Source organism: Corvus moneduloides, chromosome 5, assembly GCF_009650955.1.
Source record: "Corvus moneduloides isolate bCorMon1 chromosome 5, bCorMon1.pri, whole genome shotgun sequence".
Taxonomy (NCBI): Eukaryota; Metazoa; Chordata; class Aves; order Passeriformes; family Corvidae; genus Corvus; species Corvus moneduloides.
In genome coordinates, this window is record NC_045480.1 from 9,431,379 (window position 1) to 9,456,409 (window position 25,031).

The following is a 25,031-nucleotide window of genomic DNA, read 5'->3' on the forward strand; positions in this document are numbered from 1 at the left end:
AGGTTTAACTGTAACTACTTCAGAGTTGTCTTTGTTTCCAAAGCAAGTATTACTGAAAAAGATATGCTGTTCAAGTTTAAAATGATGATTTTTTTTTTGGTGGTGAAAATCTGTAATTTGCTTCAGATCCAAGTATTGCAGTTTTTTAATGTTGGTAACTGGATGGTGAACTAACTGCAAAGCAGAGATTTTAGATGCAGAGACAATGTTGGCAAAGCTTTGTGGTTCTCATATTTGTTTTTTTGTTGTATAATTACATGTTTTTTTCCCTTTCTTTTAGAATTCTGTTTGCTCACTAGCTTGAATTGTTCCACCACAGCTGTTTTTGAAGCAGAATTAATGGCATCTGGATTGCTATTCTTACACAGTACAATTTAATGTTAACTTTTGGAATTATAGACTTTGATCTGATTTGAGATCTACCTATATACCTTAAAGAGAACTCAAGAAAAATTGCAAACACCAAGCTAGGTCTGAGAATGTGCTAGTGTGAATTAATCTGCAAAGAGGCATTTAGAAGAAATAGGTCCTCTGATTTTTGCTTTGAGAAAATGAAAAGCAATTAAATATTTAGTAATTTCATGCAGCCTTTTCATATGAATTGTAATCTTCTAAAATTATTTTTTAAATGGTTCTAGGATCTTTAAAGCATATAAAAAGGCCAAATAATGCTGGCTGTGTTTCTCTGAAAAATAAATCAGATAAAATCTGAACAGTAAATGTCTGTAGAGCGATGTCAACTTTTGTGAAGTGTCCTCATTTCAAATTTGTGTACTAGAAAGAAAATGGCATGGAAAAAATAATTAGGATAGAATGAATTGAAATAATGAAAAATGGCTTAGTTTTTATGTTATAAACATAAAAGCTTTGAGGTGGGAGGTTATAAAGTTATTGCCTGTACAAAAAAAAAAGAAATCTGAATTTCTTGAAGTTGAGAAGACTTAGAGGAGAAAAGGAGTTGTAAAATACCAGTTCTTCACTGGAGAAGAAATAGATCCATATGGAATAAATATGGAATAAAGGTCTTTAATTAACAAAAAAATAAATATGGAATTGCTAAAACTTACCTGAACTTGTACTTTTGGCATTCCTGATATCACTTGACTTATATATTCTGCAGTTTAATAGTGTGGAAAGAAAACACCACATAATTGTACTTTATCTGTAGTTTCATTTCATACCTGCTAATATTTGTCCTGAGAAATACTAACAGTTTTACTCTACTTTCTCTTACTGATGTTATTTTTGTTTTAAACCTCAACCACCAATCACTTACTTTTCAATCAGAAGTCAGCTTAGTCTTCTCCCATGCAAAAGTTTTTCCATAATTGTAATATAATTGGTTGCTGTAATACTATTTTTGAGATGGGTTGACCAGAGTTACAAGTAGTTTTAAAAATGTGTGGTCAGGCAATATATTCGTAAGACTTATTTCTTGATGTTTTTTTTCTTTTCTGATGATTTTTGGTCATAGTTTTGATTGTTACTGTTTATTGGACTATACTGAATTAATGTTCCCAGCTAATGCCTACCTAATGTTCAAGATGATTTGAAACCAATTGTTATGTCTGTATTTATATTTTTCTCCACATTTTCCCCTAGTGTAGTAAGTTCTTTCTGTTCCTCTGCAATTTCCAACTACCAGGCTTCCAACTTACATAAGACACTTTTATCTAGTTATAAATATACTAGCTATAAATATATATATATATGTATATATATATATATACACTGGGAAAATGATCTTTTTAATCTGCATAAACAACATCAACATTTATTGGGGTTGTTTTGTTGTTTTGTTTTTTTTTTTTTTTCCTTGTAAAGGGGTTAGGATAGTACTGAAGTGTAGACGGGTCAGTGTTTTATGCCTAATATCCTTAGTACAGGAGACTAGCATTAAATTTCATTTACTTGGATGTTCATGTCAGGACAGTCTCTTTTCTGTGTCTTCCCAAAGTCCATGTGGATTTTATATGAAAGATCTTACATTGTTCATTGTATCATGGGCCAAACTGGTATTTAAGCCATTATAATGGTTAGGAAGGGAGTGAAATGTGTCATTATCATCTGATCAGTAAAGAAGTATTCTTAAAAGTCATCGAATCTGTTGATCAGGACTGGTGAATATAGCATTTGAATTCTTTGTCATCCTGGTGTAACCCAACCAAAAAAAAAAAAAATTACAGGAATTGAAGTGTAATTAAAGCCTGCAGAAAAGCTGACAGTAAAGTTTGAATGAGGATAGACCTTTTCTAATTAACCCTCTGTCACCTAATCTGGTTTTGTGAGGTGCTGTCACTCCATGATGATGGCACCAGTGCAGGGCAGCCTGAAGGGTGTCATTCATTCTGGTTTTGTCCATAGCATCTGGAGCCCTCTCCAGCAGCACAGGTACCTGTACCCCAGGACTTACTGCTTCCTGTTACGGGCCAGGGGACTGGACCACAGCCAGTTCTTTTCCCAGTTCCCCCCAGATTCCTTTATCTCTTTCAGAATATGAGAAGTCCTCACCTGGCATATCCCGTATGTTAATCCATCCTGTTCTCAGGCCGCACAGACCATCATTTTACAAGAACTGCGAGTTTCACTGTCAGTTTTGGGTGGGGAACACGTGATGCTGGCAGGTGGGATGAGGGGCAAAGGGGGGTCAGGCCTGCTCTGCACTGCTCCAGGGGGGTGGTCAGTAGTCAGGAGAATGGATGCTTAGGGTGGGATGGACAAGAGAGGAAGATAAAACCCCATGGCCCAGGGGATTTGAGCAGGATTTGAGACTAATATTGATGGCAGTATAATATTTGCATCAGCTGCTTTTTTTTCTGTGATCCTTTCATTATGTTTTGAGACTTTGTACGCTTTATTGGCATTACTGTGGCATCCTTGTTTCCCATCCCTTTTCAGAAAGGTCGAAATCAGCAACTTTCTGAAGTCTTAAACCTGCATTTTTTTAAAAGATGAACTGCCTGTTCAGAATGACCCTTCTGCTGAGGGGCTCAACAGCCAGGATTAAATTTGGCAAATTTTGAGTATCTACAGAAGTTTCAAGTTATATGGTCAGTGTATCTGGGTTCCAAACTGTTACGCACTTTACCATACAAAGCCATAGAATGAAGCCTAAAAACAGTTAAGAGTTTTTCAAAGCTTCAGTATCTGGAAATAGGACAAATTAAAATTTGGTGATTTTATAGTTAGTATGATTAAGTTCTGTGACACATAGAACATACCAAATTCTGTTGAGCTCCTTAATTAGCTGAGCTCCTTAAATTGAGGCAAGCAGTGTGACCGTTCTAGCATGTGCATGGTCCTTTTGTATTCTCTTAAGTGGCCAGGATGCAGGATGGTGTACTTGTTCCACCTGAACAGGAGGAAGAACATTTTCTCTAAAGATTAGTGCATACCAGTAATGATATTTTTGTCTTAGAGCTCCTAGAATTTTGTTCATGACATTTAATTACTTTCTTGCACTTTTTTTCATCAAACATTTAAACTTTTAAAACTATTTCATTCAAATCTTGTGAGATTAACTTTTGTTCTGAAACAGTTTTGAAAGCATAGTTCTATAAATGTAGATGATCTGGCTTGTCAGTGCTTTTTAAACTTTTTTGATTATCTTCCCTTATATTTTACCTTTCCTTCTTGCTGCTCTTCCACAGAGCAGGCAAAATCTCTGTCCCATCAGATTTAGTCCCTTTAGTTTCCTCTCAAGATCCCAAACTATAATGTGTTTTCCATGAAAAGAGTAAATTTGCTGGAAGTTGTAAAGCTGGCCTAAAGCCTCACAGCTTTTTTCTTTCTCCATTTCTCCCCTTTCTGGATTCCTGCTGCCAGCTCACTGTATTTTTTTGTTGTCAGGAATGCCTGAACTAACAAACATTTTCCCCTTCCTTAGTCTCTTATATTCCAATACCTGCCTGTGTCCTTCCTTGCTACCCCCTTCCTTCACCTTCAGCTTTATAACGGGTACCAGAAGAGAGGAAATTTATTAGTAATATCCAGACAAAAACTGTAGAGAGGCACAAAGACTACTTAGCACAAAATGGAAATTTCACGTTGTTGCATATGATAATTTGTTACAAAATTATTATACTTAATAAGTGCATTTGCTGGAATATGAAGGAACATGGTACAGCTTGTGCTATAGATGGGAATTCCTTTAAGATAATTGAAGATGTTTTCTAAAGGTGTTATGTTTCTTTGTGTTCTGAATAATTGATAAGGTTTCATCGACTTTCTTCTGTGCTCTCAGGCTCCAGGTCACAGTCACATATTGGCTGTCAGTTTCGCAGTGCATTTGTTTGGTAGTTCCAGCTTAAAAGAGCTCCTGTTGTGCTCAGGCTGGAGTTGGCAGTGAAGATCATGATTTGTGCTGGCATGACTGTCTGTGGATCTGCCTTAGAAACAGGATTATTTCATTTTGTGAAGTCTAGTTTACTGTTAGTGGAGATGAGGGCACAGCCTGCTGCAATTTGTGAGCTTGCAGGAGTGGTCAGAGGTACATGCAAAGCCCTTAAGCTGCCACAGCTGCTGAAAATCTTATATGGAACTGCTGCCTAACTTGTTTATCAGTTAAAAATACTTTTAAGATCCCATCCTTTTTGTTCTGTTGTTAAATAATTATAGTTGTGGAAATCATCTTATATTGGATACTTTTTGTTCTTTCTGTCTGTCTGTGTGCAGTCTAACATGAGTCACGTCCTTCTTCACTCCCTCTGCCTTGCTAATACGTGAAGTACAACATTTTCCACTTTCTCATTTGTACTTCTACACCTTTCTTGTTCTCAGACAGAAACTGTTGTCACTTGGACACATTCACAAAATGCTGCTCTATCAGTCCTCCCCTGGTGACCTGTTTTCAGTGCTCTCCTTGTGATATTTGCACTTGCCATTTCCATTTACCCTAAAAAAAGGGGTGATCTAGTAATTTATTTAAAAAAACAAAAGGACACAGACACATTAATTGACCTTTTTCTCTTAGGATTGTACATTTACCTGGTATTTCAATCCATTCTAATTTTTACTTTTTTATAACAGTAGAAAAAGGAATGGATTTTTTAAGAGCATCAGTACTTTAATTCCTTTAATCCTTTGTTGTTTTTCCTCTCCATCTGCCAAATCATAACAAGATAAAGGCTTTTAGAGATATGCTCTTTTATACTGTCACCATGACAGATAGTAGTAGCAGGGTTGCAATTATCAGTATTGCAAATAGGAGAGGTTATATTGCTGTAGCACATGCTTCTCACTGATCAACTTGTTTTCACAAATTCCTGTGCTTTTCAGCTGGGGCTTCTGGATTCCTAAAATTTCTAAAATGAAGGCACTTAGTGAAATGTCAGGTGGACTTTAGTTTCTAATTCTGTTCTCTGATAGAATTTCTTAGATTCTCTTGACTATTTAGATACTTTTGGAGTTTTCTTTTACGGGTTTAGCAACACTGCTTTTGGAAGAGAATCTTTAAGGTAGGATAATAAATTCTAGGGCTTATAGGCAATCTGTACTTAAAAAAAACCCAAACAACCCTCCAGCCTAATGTTCATGCAGCAAATTTCAGTGTTTTAGTTTGGCAGCTAACAGAGAATGAAACAGCATGTTTTTCATAGAGTGGCTTGGGTTGGAAGGGACCTTAAGATCATCTCGTTCCAAGCTCTCTGCCAAAGGCAGGGACACCTCCCACTGGACCAGGTTGCTCCAACCTGGCCATTTTGTTGGTCATACATGTCTTGTTCTGATATGTCTGTGGATAATTTAGTGGTTTTTAGTATCTGTTTAATAGTCTAATAAAAGCTTTTAGAAGTATGATAATTTCTTTATGTCTAACGGACTGCAAAAATGACATTAATATCAGTCATTGCACTAACAATCTCTCTGTGCTCAAATACCATGTATTTCTTTAGCCGTGCTGATTAGTACATTCTAGTTTCAATGGCTGTTTTCTGTTCAAGTCATAGATGCTTTTATTTCCAGCTCTTCAGAGTCCCATGAAAAACATGTGCCAAAATGGTGCTATTTGCTTAAGATACGTGATTCTTTCCTTATTTGTGTGCATGTGTTTATGCACAGCAATTTTTTAAATTGATCTGGAGAAGGAGGTCTGCCTTCATAGTCTGAATGTCTGGAATAGAGTCAAGAAAAGATGAAAAGGGAGACTTCCCAGGAAATTAAATACTTGTGAATTGCAGTCTTTTTGGTTTTTTTAGTAATGCCTTCGTTAATTTCCTAGATTATGAATTTGATTTTTCAGAGCAAGGAAGAGATTTTTGTCAGTTGAAAACATTTTCTTAATTGCAGTTGTTATCCAGATGGGTTGGGGAAATGGTTAGCTCAGTGCATTTGTATATTTTGTAATCATTGCTTAAGCGTTGTTTTATTCTCAGGGTCTCTTTTTTTTTTACCTGTTCTTATCTTTACTGTTCCACACAGGACTCAATAGTCAGTTTCGCATAAGAATGTCAAAAGCCATAAATAAAAATCTTGATTGGATGCTAATTCACTTTCTCTTTTCTAATACCCCACAATTTACAAGTGGTTTTTGTCCACTCTCCCTCTTTCTCTTTGTTATTCTTCTGACCACAAATAGGTAAGCAGCGTTTACTTCCAAACTGGGGCATCTGGTGATAATTAATCTTATCTAGAATCTGCTTCTCAGTGGAATCTAATTAGATTTGTCTTTAGGCAGTTGGTTCCTCTTCCTTCAATTTGTAATGTTACTGTTTGAAAAATTTTTTGAGTGCATGTTCTCCAGGTGCTTGTTTTAACCTCGCAGAATCATATATGTCAGTCTCTACCATTTAAACAAATACTGGACAGTTCATATTCTTTTTTGGGATGAAATAGTAGGAAAAGTGAATTATATTCATTATTCTGAATAGATATGTCTGCTAGTTTTTTCATCTTTTTCCTTTCACCATTTTATTTTCAATGGAAGATGAAGTTCTCTGAGGGATGCATCTGCTTTTAAGAAGCGTATCAAAGACCATTAAGCACCCGTACTGTGTAACTGTTTCAAAGTACCAGTTGTACTCACACTAATGATGCCATTAATTTGCTGAGTTGTTGTTAGTCTGAGAGTTTTATCACAAATTCTCAGATTAAAAATAAATTGCAGAACTAGTGTGTTTGTCCTTGAATAGTGGTGAAATCGAGTAGCTGTACACATATATTCATGTTTTAACAGGAACATATTCATACAGGAGGAACCTTTTTCATGTTTTGATCAGCTGTGCAGCAACAGTAATGGATATTGCTGAATTCAGTCAGGGGTTGAGGTGAAGTTCGCTGTGTGGCACAGGTTACTGCATCAGGTGTAAGCTTTCCATTCAGACAGGAAAGGCTGGTGTGGCTGTAAGGGATGAGGCAGGTGTGAACCACCTCAGCAGTATCTGCCTGGATGAACAGATGACTTTAAAAGTTGCTCAGAAAGACAGGAACTGTCCTCACTCTATTGGGTGTTCCTTGTCAACATTTACAGAGAGCAATTTTCCTCCCTTCACATTGATTTGATCATTTAGCAAAAGCCATCTTAGCTTGTTTATACTGTTATTTTAAATGCTCTCTTAAAACCTTGGAAGCTAATCTTCGGTTACCAGATTTCCAGCTTTCTTTGGCAGAACCTGCCCAATTTAATTCTCAGCCAATAAAAAACCACCTTAGTAAATTGAAAATTGGGAGGGAAAGGGATTTCATGGAAAAATGGATCACTTTTATCACTGAATGAAGTTGGGCTCTCAAGCCTGCTGAGGGGATGAACCCTGCTTCATACTTTGGATCCAGATTCCTGTTTTGTCTTGACAATTCTTTGAGCTTGTAAACAGAATCTGTTGATAACACTGGTGATGGCCAGAGCCCAGTTGCTATAGAACAGTGTTGTCTCCATGGGAATTAGCAAACAGGCAGACATCTCCGAGGCTGTATAATGCTCTGGCTGCTCTTCTCTGCTTTGTATGAGTGGTTGCTGGCATGAGGTTATGAGGATGTGAAATTTGTGGTTGTTCTTTTGATTAAAGTGACGTGTATAGACTTTCCAATGAGTGATCAAAGGGAGGGAGACCAAAATATTTCAGAACTCAGAGCACAGAAACTTGCCCAAAGGAAGAAATGAACACAAATAGAAAATCTAATAAATATTACAAATCTGCCAAATGAGCAATTATAAAAGTACCAATAAATATATTTTTAAGCTTACTATAATGAAGAAAGATGCTGACATGGAACAGAAGGGAATTTGCTCTGATTTAAAGTCTTTTATTTTCTAAAGCAAAAAGGATCAGTAGACAGGGAGGAATTTTCCTCACACTGAATGTTACAATGAAAGGAATCCAAAATTTCAGGCACATAGTCACAAGTTTTTGTAATGTAGTGAGTTTATGTACATCTGCTTAGCACCAGTCACTGACTGTGTGCCTAATTTTAGGTTTAAGCTTACACTTTGCCATTTGGCATAAACTTGATATGTACATGCTGAGTAGCTTAACTGACATCTGGTGATTTTTTAAAGAGAAAGAGTATGATTATGGGTACAAGAGAAAACCATTAGATTTAATTACTGCAGCACCAATTCTAGTAATGGATCATCCAAGTGAGATAGTTGCTTTCCTCCGAACAAAAGTTCCTGCAATTTTGTACTGTGTGATTTAAAAAGTTGGACTTCGCAGTACCAAGGCTTTAAAACAAGAGTAGTGAAAGTAAGATTTTTAAAAATGTGGAGAAACATTCCAACAGAAGCTGGGCGAGATGATTTCTAGGATGGTAATTTCCTATAGAAAACCCAAATATTTTGTAGTTAAATAGTTTCCAGTTAAGACAGTATAGAGCTAGGATCATCTTACTTTTATTAGGGACATATATCATGGGTACATTTTAGGAACCTAACTGATCACTCATGTTTATACAGTAACTTAATGATGAACGTTTAAGATATTTGACTTGAGACTGGAAAAGTCAACTTTACTGAATTTTAGTATGTGATTTTACAGGGGCGTGGCAAATGACCAACTTGTTTTGAAACTTTGGTCCTGTTACAGGTTTGCAAATCCATTTCTTTAAAATTCAGATGTTGTCACTATGATCAGCAATGTACTAGAATTAAAGAAGTAAATTAATATGTATTTTCTGTTTTGTATAGGGTGCAAAATTTGGACATTCAATGGGATTAAATCAGGCTCCGCCCCCACGTTCTTCTGCTCGAAGATCATTTGGAAGATCTAAGCGCTTTAGTATTACTCGCTCTCTGGATGACCTGGAGGTAATTAACTTTCACTTAAAATTTAGAAGTGAGTCTTAGAGAGCTTACACTAGATAAAGCTGATAATTGCTGGAAGAAAGTTAGTAATATATTAGTGTAATAAAGTTACTTACTATCATATGATATTTTTGTGAGGGGAGTACAGATTTGAGGTATCAACCTGTCTTTTTCAATATTTCTTTAATAGGTTACATTGGTGCCAGCAGTGTCCATTCTTTCTGTGCGGAATTCTGACTTTATTTTTCCTATCACACTTGGTCCTGTGTAAATACAAACAATACACTTTTGCTGATCAAAATGTTCATAATGTCTTAGAAATGAATGTATCATGATACATAGAAAAATCAAATGTTCATCATATTCTGGTTTTGTTTGTTTGATGCTATTTTACATCTGGTGTAACATCAGCTGATGCCTGGCTCTGAGTGGCCAAACCATATTGGTTTTGGTGAAAACAAGGAATGAAAAGCCATCCTCCTGTTCTGCTGTAGGAACCACCTGTAGGCATATGGCTTCATTATATTTTCTCTCCTAGCGTGCCTCCTCAGGAAAACCTGACCCACAGTGATGTGAAGCTGAATGGACAAATTCTTCCCTAACACCTTTACTGTGCTTATTTGGAGGAAGGCTGGTGACTGGGGAGAAACAAATTCTGTGCAGAGCTCTTGGCACAAGAGCCATGGAATACATATTATATACCACTCTTCAGCATGGGAGGGAATGTGGCACACTGAGCCCTCAAAATGGGAAGGAGGTGTTTAAAAAGCATTTGAGATGGGAGGAGGAAAGAAGGAGACACTCTGAGTTTTCTGCTGTGGGAAAATGTAGGAAGAATGGCATTTCAGTGACTCTGAACTAAAGGAGAAGGGAGCTCAGTGCAGTGGATTTTTGGGGAGCAGAATATATGGAGGAACTTCTGGCATGCTTAGGGAATGCAGGTAGGAACTGTAATTATTTATTTCTCAGATGTTTTTAGATTTTTCTGTTTTTCATAGTGGTCTATTTCTATGTTGTCTGAAGTTTTTAAGTGTCTTGCTTTTTTTTCTAGTCAGAGGAAATACTTTTGCATTTCTTTGCGCTCATAACTTTAATACAGTAATAAGTAAGTGCATAAATTAAACACAGCAAGAACTTCTGGATAAAGGGGTTTGGGAACCATCCAACAACATCTTTCTTAATCAGAAAATGGTGATTTTTCTAAACTGAAAAAGCTTGTTGCTATATATTACCAGTTTTGACAGAATTTCTGGTTGCAGTAAGAGCGAATTCTCTCAGAATACCAAAGAGTCTAGTGCCAGTAATTCACATGCAGCAGGAAAAACATGGTTCATTCCACCGTCTTCTACATGGAAATTTCCTGCAGGTTTTTTGCACATCTTGTGTTTTGAGTGTTTTAAACATCAACAATAAAATGTAATTTCTGTTGTTGGAGCTGTTTTACATTGCATAAATATTCATTAAAATTGGCACTTGGAACTTTCCATTAATTTTGGAAAGATACCATAGTTACTGGCCTAAAAAGCTCTTTTTTCTCTCATTATGTCCTAGTTGGTACTGGTTACTGTATGTAAACAGAGTAGCACCAACAGGAGGGATTAAGAGTCGATCTGTGTCTCAACATCCTCATTGTTACTGCAGTTACTTTGGAAGGGGAAACTTTCATTCTAGGTCACAATATGAATTGGACAAAGGAATGGTCTGTATTAAAATCTGTATCTGGATGAATGCCCTTACTACATGTAGCTATGTGGGTGTGGACTGTTCTCTGTACAACTGCTTCTTTTCACTTTGAAATCTTTTTTTCGCTCTACATGCTGTAAGAGAATGAACTCCTAGATATCCCATCCACCAGGAGAAACAGCAATCCAGAGGAGAATTTCAAAAGCTTTGTATGTCAAAATAAAAATGGTGTTGGGGTATTTTAATTTTGGCTCAAACTTTAACACTGCTGCTTCAGCACTTGTCCCAAGTACTCTTACACTAAGTGTAGTAGAACACAATATTGTTAGTACATGTTTAGTTTATTTCAGGCCATCTATTTAGGGTTGCTGGAAGAGGAAATAACAATAGCAGGAAATTCTTAGAGACTCCACCTTTGGAATAATGACCATGAACATATTGTATAGGCTACTTGCTTGCTTTTGTGTTCTTTCCAGTTATCTTAGCAGAATGGATAAGGTAATAATCCAAACATGAAATTTGGAAGTTAATATGCTTCTCTGAGCTTGTGGGTTTGATTCCTGCTGGCATCCACAATCTTCTAAATTGAGCAGTGTAAGTAGGTTCCATGGAGTTTCTTTTATGGGCATTTGCTGAACAGTGTACATTGCTTACATGTCTAAAAAGGCTGTATTTGGATTTTTTATTGAAGTACGAACAGTGTGTGAAGTACCAGCTGTCCGTGTTGCCGACTGCTGCCATAAGGTGGCGTGATTTCTTTGAAATTTGTTATTTATTTATTTTTAAAAAGATCTGTCCAAGAATACAGCATATTAATAGATACTTTAATAAATAAAAACATGATTTCACCAGAAAAATGTCATTTTTATTTTAAATTGTTAGATTACGTCTGGCTATACATGCACAGACAGAATTCTTACAAGGTTAGAACTAATGATAGAGTTGCCTCTCCTTAAGCATTTTCTTCTTACCTGCAGAAGCTGTATTACACATAGAAAAAAACAGACAAGTTTTTAGGATTAATGTCTAGGTGCTGTTTTTAATAATAGAACTAGTATACAAGATTATTTTAAATATGCAGAGATCAAAATGGGGTGAGAGTGAAAAATTAATGGTGCAGTTATGCTGTAATTGTGGTAGGAAAAATGTCTCACAAAACAGAAAATGCACAATTTTATTTCTGAACTGTGGAAATTGTGCTTGTTCACAGCAGGGCTGATTGTGATTAATTATCCTGTAAATTGAATTCAGAAAATGAGCATGTCTAGTATGTGCCTCAGTCATGCTCTTTTCACAAGAAAGGTATTTAGAAATTTTTCTTTATTAAATTATAAGAAATCTGGTTTTGTTAAGAACAGATTTATCTTTTATGTAGTAATAAATTTTCCTATGTGAATAATTTGTTGTTATGAAATAGTGTCCACTAACAACCATGTTAACATTCTGTGATTTGCACCACAGTTTTACTTTTTAGCATATTTACTGGTTCATATTTTCAAGGTGTAACTTAAGCTGCAAGGACCTTATGATTATTTAATATTTGGCTGAATGAGAGGGCATGATCCTATTCTTCTTCCCACTTTTCTTCCCTGTAGGTGAATGCCACTACTCTCATTCTCTTGCACAATTCAGTTCTGGAAAAGATGTTTATAAATTTATAAACACATTAAAGGTGTCTCTGTGAGATCGCAGACAGTAGAACACTGCCTATGTAAAAATTTACCTTAGCCACAATAATTGGAATTCTTTTACTCATCAACAGTTTTGGAAACAGATTCCATAACACTTTCAACTGTAGCCCATTCCACTTACCTTTTAATTTTTCTTGAAGTCTGTAAAAATGGGGGAACCTTGCAGTATTTTCTTGAAGACAAAAAAATTAGGTTCCTCCTCACCAAGAGGAACATTCAAACCTGTTTTTTCCTGAAAATCATTTTGGTACTTGTACTTTTGGTATTTCTCTGTGGTTAAAAATAGGGCAGAGTAGTATAAAGAGAGATATAATCTCTTAGGGAAACAAGTGTCAAGTTCTTTAAGTATTCTTAAATAATCATTTAATGCAGAGAAATTTTTTAACTTAAAGATGATTTAATTCTTTTAACTAAGTATCAGGACAAGAAAAGATGGCTGTTGCAACTCTTCTTCTTGTTCTCATCCTGTTTCAGAAACCTTAAAACTATATTGTATAGGATAAACATCATTTGTTCTATCAAATTTCTAGAGTTTAGTAATGTTTTCAAAGTTGGAATGTATCATGTATTCTTTTTAAAAAGCAGTGTGAGGACTTTTGTTAGAATGTTCCATCTTAATTATAACCATTAACAATGTAGTATTATTAGGTGTTATTATCGATAATAATGCTTGATTTTTTTTCTGTTTTGTTAATTCTACTGAATCAACTTCTTTTTGCATTTCATCTGCAAATTGAAAGCATACAACACATCTCTTTGGTATGAGGTTTTTATACTAATGAATGACATGTCTCTGCTGGATATTAGCTTTGGCATCTGTGGGTGGCAAAACCCCCTAAATGCTCATTTGACTTAATAAGGAGTTTTTAAGTGGGTACCTGTTTTTGTTTGACTGATTTAAATAATCAGACAAAGCTTACACAGGGAGATAATAGCTTCTATTAGACCAGCTAGTAGGAAAATCAGACAAGAAGATCTAAACATGCCCCAAACTTTTCCCACCCTCTCATATGATCTAATAAAAAGTATTAACTCTCTCTGCAGAGGTTGCTTTACTGATGTTCTTAGATCATCACCATGGCCACGACATCACCACTATGGCGAGTATAAGCACATGATTTAAGTCAAGAGGCCTCTTCCTTCTCAGCTTATAATAGTGAATTTAAAATTTGAAAAGAATGTATAGTGTTGTCTTAGATTTCACCAATTTGTTAAAGCTATGAAAACTTGCTGTGGGCTGCCAGTATATATGTGTTCCCCTGCGTACCCCCTTTAGGTATTGTATCTTTAGCAATATTTTGTCCTAATTTTTATCTAAGATATAACCAATCAATAGGCAGTTTTTCTGTCAGCTTTCATGAAAGTGGGGGAAAGGCCAGTTGTGAAAAAACAGTGCACACATGAGAAAATCTCCATTTTTGTATGTAAAAGGCAGTACTGTATTTTTAGCGTGCTGATAATGAGTTCTTAAAGGCTTAATCCAGTCTCATATATGGATATTCTGAAGTCTGACACTGAGCAGCCCCTGATGCTGCTGTGTTGGAAGCCTCATGGATCTGTGCCCACAGATGAGGTTCTTGTTCCTCTTATCCCTTTGCACCAGGGGTCAGCTTCTGGAACAGTGAGAGGTGTGCTTAGTGATTTTAGAGTCTCTTGCTATGCTGGCTCAAACTGTCTTGCTGAACCATGATATCTAGATTTAAATAGTGTAAATTAGTCATGACATTACACATTGATGTTTTTACCTTGAATTACTGATGTGGTCACGGAGCTGATCAGTAAGACATTGAAAGCATCCTGGGGTTTGTGCCAGGCATTCTTCTGCTCTGTTCAGACCCTGGGTTGGTACAGTCCTGGCTGGAGTTGTTCACCTGCTGGGCTGCACAGTGGCCACCCACCTGTGCTGGTAAGTGAAACACTGCCAGGACACGGGGGCAGGCAGGGGATTGCACTGTCCGGACTGTCACGCTGTCCAGCAGCATCCTTTGGTTTCACATTTAGATCTCCAGACTGCTCTATTAAGAATTTTAGACTCTCCAGCCTTCTCTAGAGGATCATCTTCAGGCTTTTACTTTGGCATGTGGGATCTTACCAGGTACTTTAGTTATATCTGTTGTTACTCTTTGAAGAAGGAAACATCATGCTAGTAGTATACATTTCATTGTTCTTCACAGATTGTACACCAGCATTACTGTTAAGCTTTTGCTGGTATTTTATACTATACCATAACTTTTAAAAGATTGTCAGTACCTCAAGTTTACATTTATAGTCTTTTTTATGGAAGGTTCTTGTGCTCCTCACAGTGTTTTGTAAAGTATCTGACAAAGTTGGGTTGGTCAACAGATGAGCAGTTGTGTGCAACCTCTTTATTGTGAATTTGAGATACTTATTTCTAGATACAATCCAGAGTGAAACTGATTTTTTTCCCCAGACACTGAGAATAATGGGATTTATTTTCTGTTACTGCAATTGGTAAAATGACCGTTCTTCAGTAATGCAACTTTTTTACTCTTTTCTCCTACTTTTGGGTTATTTTCTTCAGATTCTGGAGGAATTTGCCATGTAAATTTGCATGTAAAAAGCAGAGTAGTCAGAGAATGTGCTGAGAGCTGGATCTCATCTCTACTTTTTTTTGAGGTGCATATGGCAGTGCTCATCACGGCAGTGCTCACCCCATGCTGTGGTGCTTGAGAAGAAACCAACAGTGTTGCCTAGGATGGATTCCGTAGGGAATTAGGTCCCCATATGTGCAAAGGCAGTTGGCAGTATATGGAGAAATTTCTTTTTGAGGAGGCAATCAATAGACTTGTCTGACCCTGCCACTCATGTGCTGTCCAATCCTTACTGCCTCCAGGCTTGGCTCTCCAACGCAAGCCCATTTCTGTCACAGAACCAGAGACACGATATGTGCTTTCAGGGACTAGAGACAAACTTGTATTCTATATAAATTAATCTCCTTGTAGTAGCCAGTACTGCCATTCTTAAGATGTGTGATTAAAGGGACACAGATGAATTCACAGGCTGTAAATACCTCTGCAGTTCATGGAACTACAACGATCAGCCAGGGTGAGCAAATTCAAGTAACCATCTGAAGCTACAGAGGGGTTGTATTCCTTAGATCAGCAATACAAGGTCCTGGGCTTTGGCATTTTTTGGTTCTGGTTTCCTTGAGCAGTGACAGAACAGTCCATGCTCACACAAGTGGAGTTCTTGGTTGGTTGGCAACCTCTCAGGGGTGTCTTTCTCCCTAACCTAGCATTTTTCTAAAATTGGGCTTACTCTCTTTGAACTGAAACTGTTCCATCTTCTGGGTCTGAGGCATGTGACATTATGGCAGAATAATGCTACTATTACTGCACTGGGGTCTGTTTCTAAAATGCAGAATTATTTGCTGCTTAAGGCTGATCCTTGCTGCAGTTTCTTATATTACATTTGTTGTTTCAAGGGCGTCTTTTAAGGCTCCTCCCAAGAAGGTGAGCAGTGAGGTGAAGTTACTCCAGGTAATAAGGACAAGAGCAGTCTCTGAAGATGAGACCAAGGCAGCTTTTACAAGATTGAATGAATGGGCAACAAAATGGCAGATGAAAATATACGCAGATTGATGTAAAGTAATACAGATGAGGCGAAATAGCCCTAGCTTCATATAACAAATGATATATATGTTTCTTAGCAGACTGTTTCTTCTCAGAAGTGAGGTCTTTGAGTTATAAGGGAGAGTTGCATGTAAACAACAGCTCAGTACAGTAGTAATGAAGCAAAATCCTGTACTATGGATTATTATGGAATAAATGATTCCATTGCATACACCTGTGGTTTGTTTTTCCATACCTGGTCTCTTTATTTTAAAATGGTCTGATATATTAGAAGAAGAAAAAATTTAGAAAGGTGTAAGAAAGAGTGGAAAATTATGGGTGGGATAGGAAAAGTAGTTAGGATTGACTGCTCACTCTCTCCTTCGGGACAAGAAGTCGGTACCATTAATTAAAGATAGCTGGAGCCAGGAGCAAAACAAACAGGAGAACACGATTGTTCATGTAGGAGGTGAGTCGGTCTGTGGGATGCCTCACCACTGAGTGCTGTGGGTGCAAGAAATTTGCATGTCCTGGAGGGAAAGTGGACAAGTATTTGGGAAAGAGAGCCACTGGGGATTATTAAGGAGACAAGCCATGCCAGGTTCAGGAAATCTCTTGAACTAAAAATACCGGGAGTCTGGGTGACTGTAATCAGGGAAATGTCTGAGTTGTTGCCCTGTGCTGCTTGCTGGTAGACTTCCATGTGTGGCCACTACTGGAAACACAACACTGAGTTTGACTGAACCCATGTTCTGAACTGGTCATATTCCTAGATGTGAGGGTGGACAGTGCTTCTGCTTGGCTGTGGGACTGTGGGTGTCCTCTTGGCACAGGAAGCTGTGCTGCCTTTCCCTTGGTGGAAGGTTGTTGTGAAGGGCTGGCTGGCTGTAGGATCTCCTGGTGCTGGGTGCCTGCCCTGGGCACTGGGAGCATTCCTCGTTTGTGCTGCAGCGCTGTGGGAGGTGGCTCTGCTGCCCTGCCGAGAGCTGCTGCCGCAGCTGCAGAAGAGATTGTCCAGGCAGCTCCTGTGTGGGAATGAGGAACTGCGTGACTGGTTTGGTGCCTCTCTGTTCCTGCCCTCCCTTGCTGCTCTTCCTGTTACCTGGTATGTCTTTTTGTCACGTCACATGACAAAATAATATTTAAGGAGGGATATTTGCTCTGTGATGAGACCTGGTTGATGTTAGAGAATGAATTAAGGCTTTATTGAATGAACTGAATTGGTATTTCTAGAGCATAATCACAGAATACATACGACACAAATGATAGCATCTGCAAATTGTTTCTGATTCTCTCTCATGCTTAAACTGCTGGGATTTTGGATAGGAGTTCGTACCACTTAATTTTCACTGTCCTCATGTATTTATCCGTCCAGTGAAGTTGAAAAAAAGAAAGGAAAAAAGGAATCACCTATAGCTTCTACTAGATGCTTTTTATTTATTTACTACTGCTTTTTATTCACTATTAAATCATTAAAGCATCTCACGTGTACTTCTAAAACTTAAAAAATACAGTAAAAACCCCATCCTCAGCTTCCCTCTGGACCAAGGAACTGCTGAAGAATGATATTTAAGGATTACTGTTGGGCAGAAAGTGCATGCATTTCTTTCTGAAACTGCACAGATATTGTGGGTCTGTCTAGAGAGTAGGTGTGGTATTGAAAATTATGAGAGTAATGTTTTGCTTGGAACATGTTCCTTGTAAATGCCAATGCTCTGCTTACTCACAAGAACACAGAGAGTTTTGGTAGGATGAGATAGGTTGCACAATATGCATACATGTGATTGTAATCACACTGAGAGACACGTACATACATGCCAGAAACTGGTAGAAATTTGCTGTGAGTCTTACGTGTTCTAACAATATTTTTTAAAAATTATTTTTAGATTATATTTTAATTATTTTTAGTAGAGATTGGTGACTTAGTTCATTCAGGTAATATGCTCATCAAAGGGGAATGTATTAAAAAACAGAGAATACTTTGGATGAGAAAGCGATGTTGACTCAATGCTTAAACAAGTTTGGACAAACCTTTACGACAGTGTCCTGTAGGCCCTCAGTGGATGTATTTTACATTAGCAGATTCCTCAGCAGTGCTGCTGTCTTTACAGAAGCTTCATTGTTACGCAGGACCTGCCTAAACACCATTTTGAAAGCTGCCTGTTCCTTTTGATGAGAAGATACAGAACCAGTACTGAGGGCGGGGAATGTGCTGGGGAGGGAGGAGAATGGGAGAGGTGTTGATAGGGCAACAGACAGAGAAGCCTCATTTTTTTACTGGACTCTGGAAGAAGTAAATATGTGTTCAGAAAGAGCGTAATAATAAAGTTGAAGGGACTGTTTCTTAGCAATGAGCTATTAAACTATTTATACATGGAGAAAACTTTTACTGATAGTCAAGTGTCTGTAAGTATAAAGTTTTGTTTGTCTAAAGCGAGCAGAAAACAGGAATATGGTTTAATGAGTAGTCTTCCGAGCTAAGAAATCTTGCAGTGAAATATGATAAATTATGCTTCTAAGGATTCATTGAGGTTTTAAAGAGACAAAGTTTGTAAGTATAAGTATTTAAGTTGACTTTCTATATAAGCTCTGTTATGAAATTAAGAATACACCCTTTTTATAGCCATGTTTAAAATTCTTTTGCAGCATTGTGTTGTTTTTAAAATGAGTGTGGTAGATATACAGATATTTCTCTAAGTTTTTTTACAAATCTTTCACTTAATTTTTATTATACTTGCACGTGTTTCCGTAAAGCAAAAATGTCGTTACAGATATGTTACCTTTTCATTGTTAGAGTGCTTTTTTTAAAGTTGTGCACCTAAAGGGATTTTTCTTCTTCCAGCTGGATTTTTATCCAATAAAACAGAATCCAGATGGTGTGAGTTATTAAAATAACTGAAAATAAGTTTAAGGTATTTATAGAACACAAAATTTCTGAGGTGTAGAGACTTAGATCAGTTTTGGCTTCTTGCTCAGAGAACACTTATTTTGCAAGTAAGTGTCCTAGCTGTATCATCAAATTTTGACATTATAGTCTTTTTCTTTATGTCTATATATCTCAGAATAAAATTGTTTTAAATGCTAAAAGTATGGCAGCAAAATTTTCATATTTTAAAATGAGAAGGAAAGTAAATAATTACAAAGCATAGGAAGATATTATATGCATTATTTACTTGAAGTATAGTAGTTTTCCTGCTCAGTTTTACATTGATTTCCTCAAAATCCATTAATTTTTAGGGACTACATCTTCAGTAGTAGGAAATTCAGAAGTGGCTAAATGTGTTTCAGTGATGTGTCACTTAATCATATCCTCTTTAATATGGAGTTTAGTTTACTGTGGGACTGCAAGTTACCTTCTATCTGCATGTGCAAGTTATGCTGTTTCTGCATGTTTTTATTAGTGGGGAGAATTCAGTTGTCTTAAAATGTTTATCAACGGAAGGGGAAAATAAAAATGGAATTGTTTACAAGCATTTTTGAAAAACTGTATTTTTTTATTTTCATTTTTCAGTCCTGTAGAATTGTTTTTCGAAGTTTAAAATATGGCTTGTAGAACCAAATACTTGTTTTTAGAGTGGATTTCTGGATGACAAACCTTGAGCTTAGCCCTTGAAAACATGCACAGGAGTCTGAGCAGCGCCGCAGACAGCAGATGGCACTCGGAGCAGTCGTTTGCATCTTTCCCTTTGCTTCACGGGATTTACTGTAGGGGAAGTCTCAGTGTCTGACAAGGCAGCTTCTACTTCAGTTATTTATACACGAGCAAGTTCCAGCTAGTTTGGCTTCAAAATATTTTTGTTAATATTGCATTGGAATAGGAAGGACTCTTATTTCAAAATTCATAGAGGGAATCCACAATGTTCTAAATGAGAGAATTTTTCCTCTTCTCATCAGTAGCACATATGGGGTCTGTTTATTGTTGAGTAGCTGACAAATCATTGACAAAAATATATTTAGACAGATTACAGAAAATTTGGAAAATTAGGGGAAAAAGCTTTTTATTTTATGGCAGAGCTTTCTTAATTTATGTGTAGGCTTTTTGATGCTCCTGCTTTTTATTTCAGTAACTGGGGTCAGTGAACTAAATCATATTCTTAACATGTGGCTGTCATGCAAGTTGTTGTTACTTTAATATGACATAATAAAAAATCAGTACTTGATGAGATTTAAGATTTTTGGTGGTGCATTCTGCCAATGTCACATTTAGCTTAGGACTCAGTGTGACGAGGAGCTGATCCAGGGGATTGCCTCTTTCTGGTTGCCTGGTGGTTTTTGTGTGTGTTTTCTTCTTTTAGGAGCCAGGGATATAATAAATCCTGTTCATCTTTTGACAAGTTAAAACTTATCCAGGCTCCCTGTCATTCTGTCTTTCTCTTCAGCTTTTTCTGCTCTGAAAACAAATGTACAAAAGAAAATATGAGCAGGAAGTGGAGGGAGGGTAGGAGAGAAAAACAGATCAACCTTATCTGGGGTCGCTACCCCTTCCCACAGTTTAGCTTCTAAGCAGATGGATGTGGGTTTACAAATGTCATCTTTGGTATATCTGAATAAGGCTTTTAAAGCTGTTGTACCATATTTTAACACTTTCCATTAATAGCTTTTCAAATTAACATTCCTTCTGCTTTTGACCTTTGACCTCTGAGTTGCCTGCCTGATATACAAGTATGCTACACAAAATCACAAGATTTTATACCTGTAGCTGCTGAAATAAGCTATGAAAATGTAGAGGGATATGAATTTTTACAGAGCTTTCAGTGCCACATGACAGTTCATAGCCATGATCATTAACTGCTGCTGTCTAATTGGTAGAGGTTATTTTTCAGTGTTAGTGGAGTCACTGTATGGAAAAAACGTGGATGTGCAATGCTTAGTTCAGTGAAACAAAATCAACAGTTCTAAATGTCTGTTTAAACTAAAGGATTATTAGGTTTATAATGCTGAGTGTGAGTGCCTAGAATGTGTAAAACATTGCCCACCCACAGTGTTCCCAACACTGCAGTTGCTCCAGTGAGCTGCTGGTCTTGCAGCTACATCCTGTTGTTGCGTGTGGGGTATTTTCCTCTTACTCCTTCTTATGGGCAGCATTCTCGCCTGTTAAAATTGTACTAGTACTTTTGGTCTTTCTAGGTGATTCCTAGAGGATTTAGGTTGAGTGTTGAGTAAGTGCTATTCATAAAAGTCCTGTTTTGTGTTACCCCAAAAGGGTGTTCCCAGGAAAGTTCTTCAAGCATTTCTGATCCATTTGTGGTTTTTACTCATCCATTGTAAGGATTATTATGCACCTGATTGTTTGTAATGGTGTTGCTATTTGGTTAAAGTATTGGCAATGAAAATACATTCTGCATCCCACTCAGTTTAGTGTCAAACAAAATGCAGTATTTAAACCGCTCTGGCATTTTTTTCTTTCTGAAGTTTTACGTTTTGCGTACTTATCCACACAGTAAAACTGTTCATCTGTGCAAGTGTCATAGGGCACTTGCTTCTGAAATCCTAGAGTAACGGAGGGTGTAATTTATAATTTTTAAAACACATTTCTTCCTGTCTACCCACCCATTTGTTTCCATTGCATTTTGTCATGGTATTAAATACTTGTAGGAACATTCATTACTCTAGTGGTGTGCCTATTTAAACAATAATCAATCAAAAAATTAACTGTCCATCACAGCAATTGGCTTATGCCACGAAAATTCTAGTTAAAATAGGCTTCATCTGATCACTGTAAATTAAATTGAGATGATTGAGTTTTTCTGTTAACCAAGTCTCTTCATCCTAAATGCAGAAATGGGAAGATGTGCAGACTTTTACATACTGACTGTTGCAAGTCAGTCTCACCATGGAATATTGAGTGAAGGCTCTTTTCTTTCCTCATTTTCTCTCTTTATAAGAAGTTCCAAGTAATAGTTGCCTTCTTCACAGGGTTGTTTGTGTATTAGGGGCTCAAGCTAGGAACTTTATGCATGAGGGGGATTCCACATGCTTCACTAAACAAGGGAGAAAGTTCCTCTTTCCTGAATGACTACTAGTACGTCCACCTAGGGTTTAAGGATATCCCACTAGCATAAAAATGCCCACTAATCACTCCCGGTTTGCAGTTCTGGTGTTTCTTTTTAGCAGAAAATTGTGTTCTGATTGCTTTAAAAATGTCAGCAGTAAATGCTTTAGGTACTACCACTGTTGTGGACAGCAGCAAACTTCCTGAAATGCTGTACTTTCCATATAGAGTCTCTTGAAGACACTGCTGTCACAGGCAAGTGAATTGCACTTCCCTCTTACATTACAAGGAGCCTATTTTGCTCTCTGTTCCTGAGGCTCTGTGCACAGTACTCTCTTGACATCAGCTGAGCACAGGTTCAGGTCGTGAGGGAGGAAGGGCAGAACAGCAGTTGGTTTCTGAAAGACGAATTTTGTCTTCAGTGACAAGAGGCTACCCCTAGGTTTAATGAAATAACGCCAAGTCTCCTTGTATTGCAGATTTTTTTGTGCAGTTTATAGTGTTAACCACTGAAAAGTTAAGCAGAATGGACCGTTTGAGGTCCTATTTTGTTCTGGCTTGCATTATGTAAAGCTCTGAAAATAGTGGTTTACTATGTAAATGTTTCTATAACTAACGTTAGGGGATTAACTAGTGTTTTTTTGGAAACTGTCTTGGAAATCTGTTTTATTGAATACAGGACTATAACACAGTTCAGTGTCATTTTATTTTCCTGATTTGTTATAGGAAACGTTCTAAAATACAATCAGCATGATTTATATAAAATGATCAAGCTTTTCTGGTGAGAGATAATTGAGATCTAATCTGAATCCCTGACGAACCACAGCTTCCTGCATTGGCCTGTTGCTATTGGTAACATAAAGGGAGTAAAATAGAACTTCATACGAAATGCCTTTAAACTTTACTGGCATGTACAGGCATGGAACAGCGTTGAATTTTTTAGTTTAATCTTTGAGAAGCCGACGTGTTAAGGAAATGCTTTTTCCATATTAAGTGAAGATGAATTTAGGAAGAGTACTGCTAGGAAAAATAACTGCTGTTTCTTACGAAGAGCGGGTAAGTGATATGAATTATGTTTAGCTAAAGCAAGGCATTGTTGCAGTGAGGAATTAGAATAGGCTATTGTTATTGGCAAGAAATTAGAGAAGAATGGTATCAGCTTCAGAATGCTTTTTGCTTAGCCTTTAAGCTTTTTTACTTTAAAATATTTGAGTTAAAATTCCTTTGTAAATGAAAACATTGGGTTTTATTCTCAGAGAAAAGTAATCTTGTTATACCAACTAACACTGAGCTTTTGATATGTATTTATGAACTATGCCCAGTATGTATAAAGCTAAAAACCCAGTATGTTTATGATGTGTGCCTATTTTTTAATTATGTGCAATGTATTTTGTATATGCTTTCTGTACCATTATATCAATATTATATCTTTAGGTAAGACTGTATATATCTTGTATATATCTTTATAAAAATAATTTTAGGCATGGTTTTGGCACTTAAGGCACTGTGTTTATATGTGATAGGATTGGTTTTGTTTGAGGTAAAAAGTTGAACATTTATTTCTTAAAGGAATTCCAAATGTCACATCATTTATTCTTCATTTATTGTTTTAATATATTCATATATTTGACAAAAATATACTGAATGTATTCAATAAAGTTATTGTACAGTAGTTGTACAGTATTTTTTTCTTCAGAACTCTTACATGCAGAATGCTTTTAAAGTGTTAACTGTTATAAATGCAATTTGGTGGTAGAGAATTGAAAAGTGAAATTGTGTAATAGTCCTCCTTTAAGTGGCATTCTGAAGGGGCACTCTTCTCAAAGAATTCTAAATCATGAAATTAATTGCAATAATATTTTGAAATGAGGACAAAAAGCCTGTAATGTTATGCTACTTTTTCGGTGAGAAGTACATTTGAGATTATTTATTAGAAGGAAAATCTAGCAATAATTGATGAGTAATATGGCTTTATTTTTTATTTAAAATGTTAGAACTGTACATACCATATTTTGTATGACATGATTTTGAGACATGATCACCCTCCCAGAGAACACTGGAGTTCATGCCATGAACTATGTTGATGCTGTAATATATTTAAAAATATGTGTATATCATGTAAATCTTGGAGTAATGTGACTGAAGACCTTGGGATCTGCTCATAATTCATACCTTGGCAAAAGGAGAAGTTGCTTCAGGTGATTTAAGAAGTAGTTTGAACAAAGTTAGATGCAAGCAGACGGTCAACTGAGTGATAGGCTTTCCTGAGACAAGTGACAGAATGTTTGAAAGTTGGCTCTTTGTATTCAGCCTGTAAATCTTCAGAACCCAACAGATTCCCTGGAGTTATCCTCTGCACTGAAATAATATGAGGAAATTAGTTTAGAAGGTTGGTGGAGATAGGTGTGCTATTGTAACCTGAAAGGCTTATTTACAGGGACTATAGTAAAATAGTGTGTAAAAACAGACTCTGGCAGCAGTCAGAGAATTCTTTGGATGCAGCAAGAAGTCGATGCCTGTATTAGAAGAAAGTGTGCTTTAGAAAGGTGACAGGTCATTTTTAATTCCTTTTCTTCTGAATCTTTCTGGATGCCCAAGAAAGGAATAGATATTTCTGTTTAGTCTATGATTTTGTCATTGTTAGAATAGGAGAGAGAAATATGTCCTCACTCTCCTTACAGATTTTACCCTCTGTGTCTTAGGAGGAGTAGGAAACAGAGACGTCTTTTTTGACTCAGGAAGGCACTCACCCCCACTGTAATAGCACAGATGATTTCATGTTGCTCCATTTTATTGCTAAGGCCTGGCATTTCCCAGTATGTGTCACCCCTGCCAGTATCCCCCTCTTTCCCTTTGTT

General features: G+C 36.8%; 1 protein-coding gene across 8 annotated transcripts in view; it reads left to right on the forward strand.

Annotated features, from left to right (window-relative positions):
• Positions 1–25,031, forward strand: part of RGS12 (regulator of G protein signaling 12) — a 90,770-nt gene that overhangs the window by 12,539 nt on the left and 53,200 nt on the right. For 5 of the 8 annotated variants that reach the window (XM_032108014.1, XM_032108006.1, XM_032108008.1 and 2 more), the window contains exon 3: positions 9,119–9,238. In XM_032108014.1, the coding sequence (XP_031963905.1) occupies positions 9,119–9,238 (120 nt within the window). Of the gene's footprint in view, positions 1–9,118; positions 9,239–10,021; positions 10,177–18,450; positions 18,588–22,433; positions 23,230–25,031 lie in introns of those variants that run through there. The other 3 variants (XM_032108013.1, XM_032108012.1, XM_032108011.1) reach the window with 3 other exon arrangements.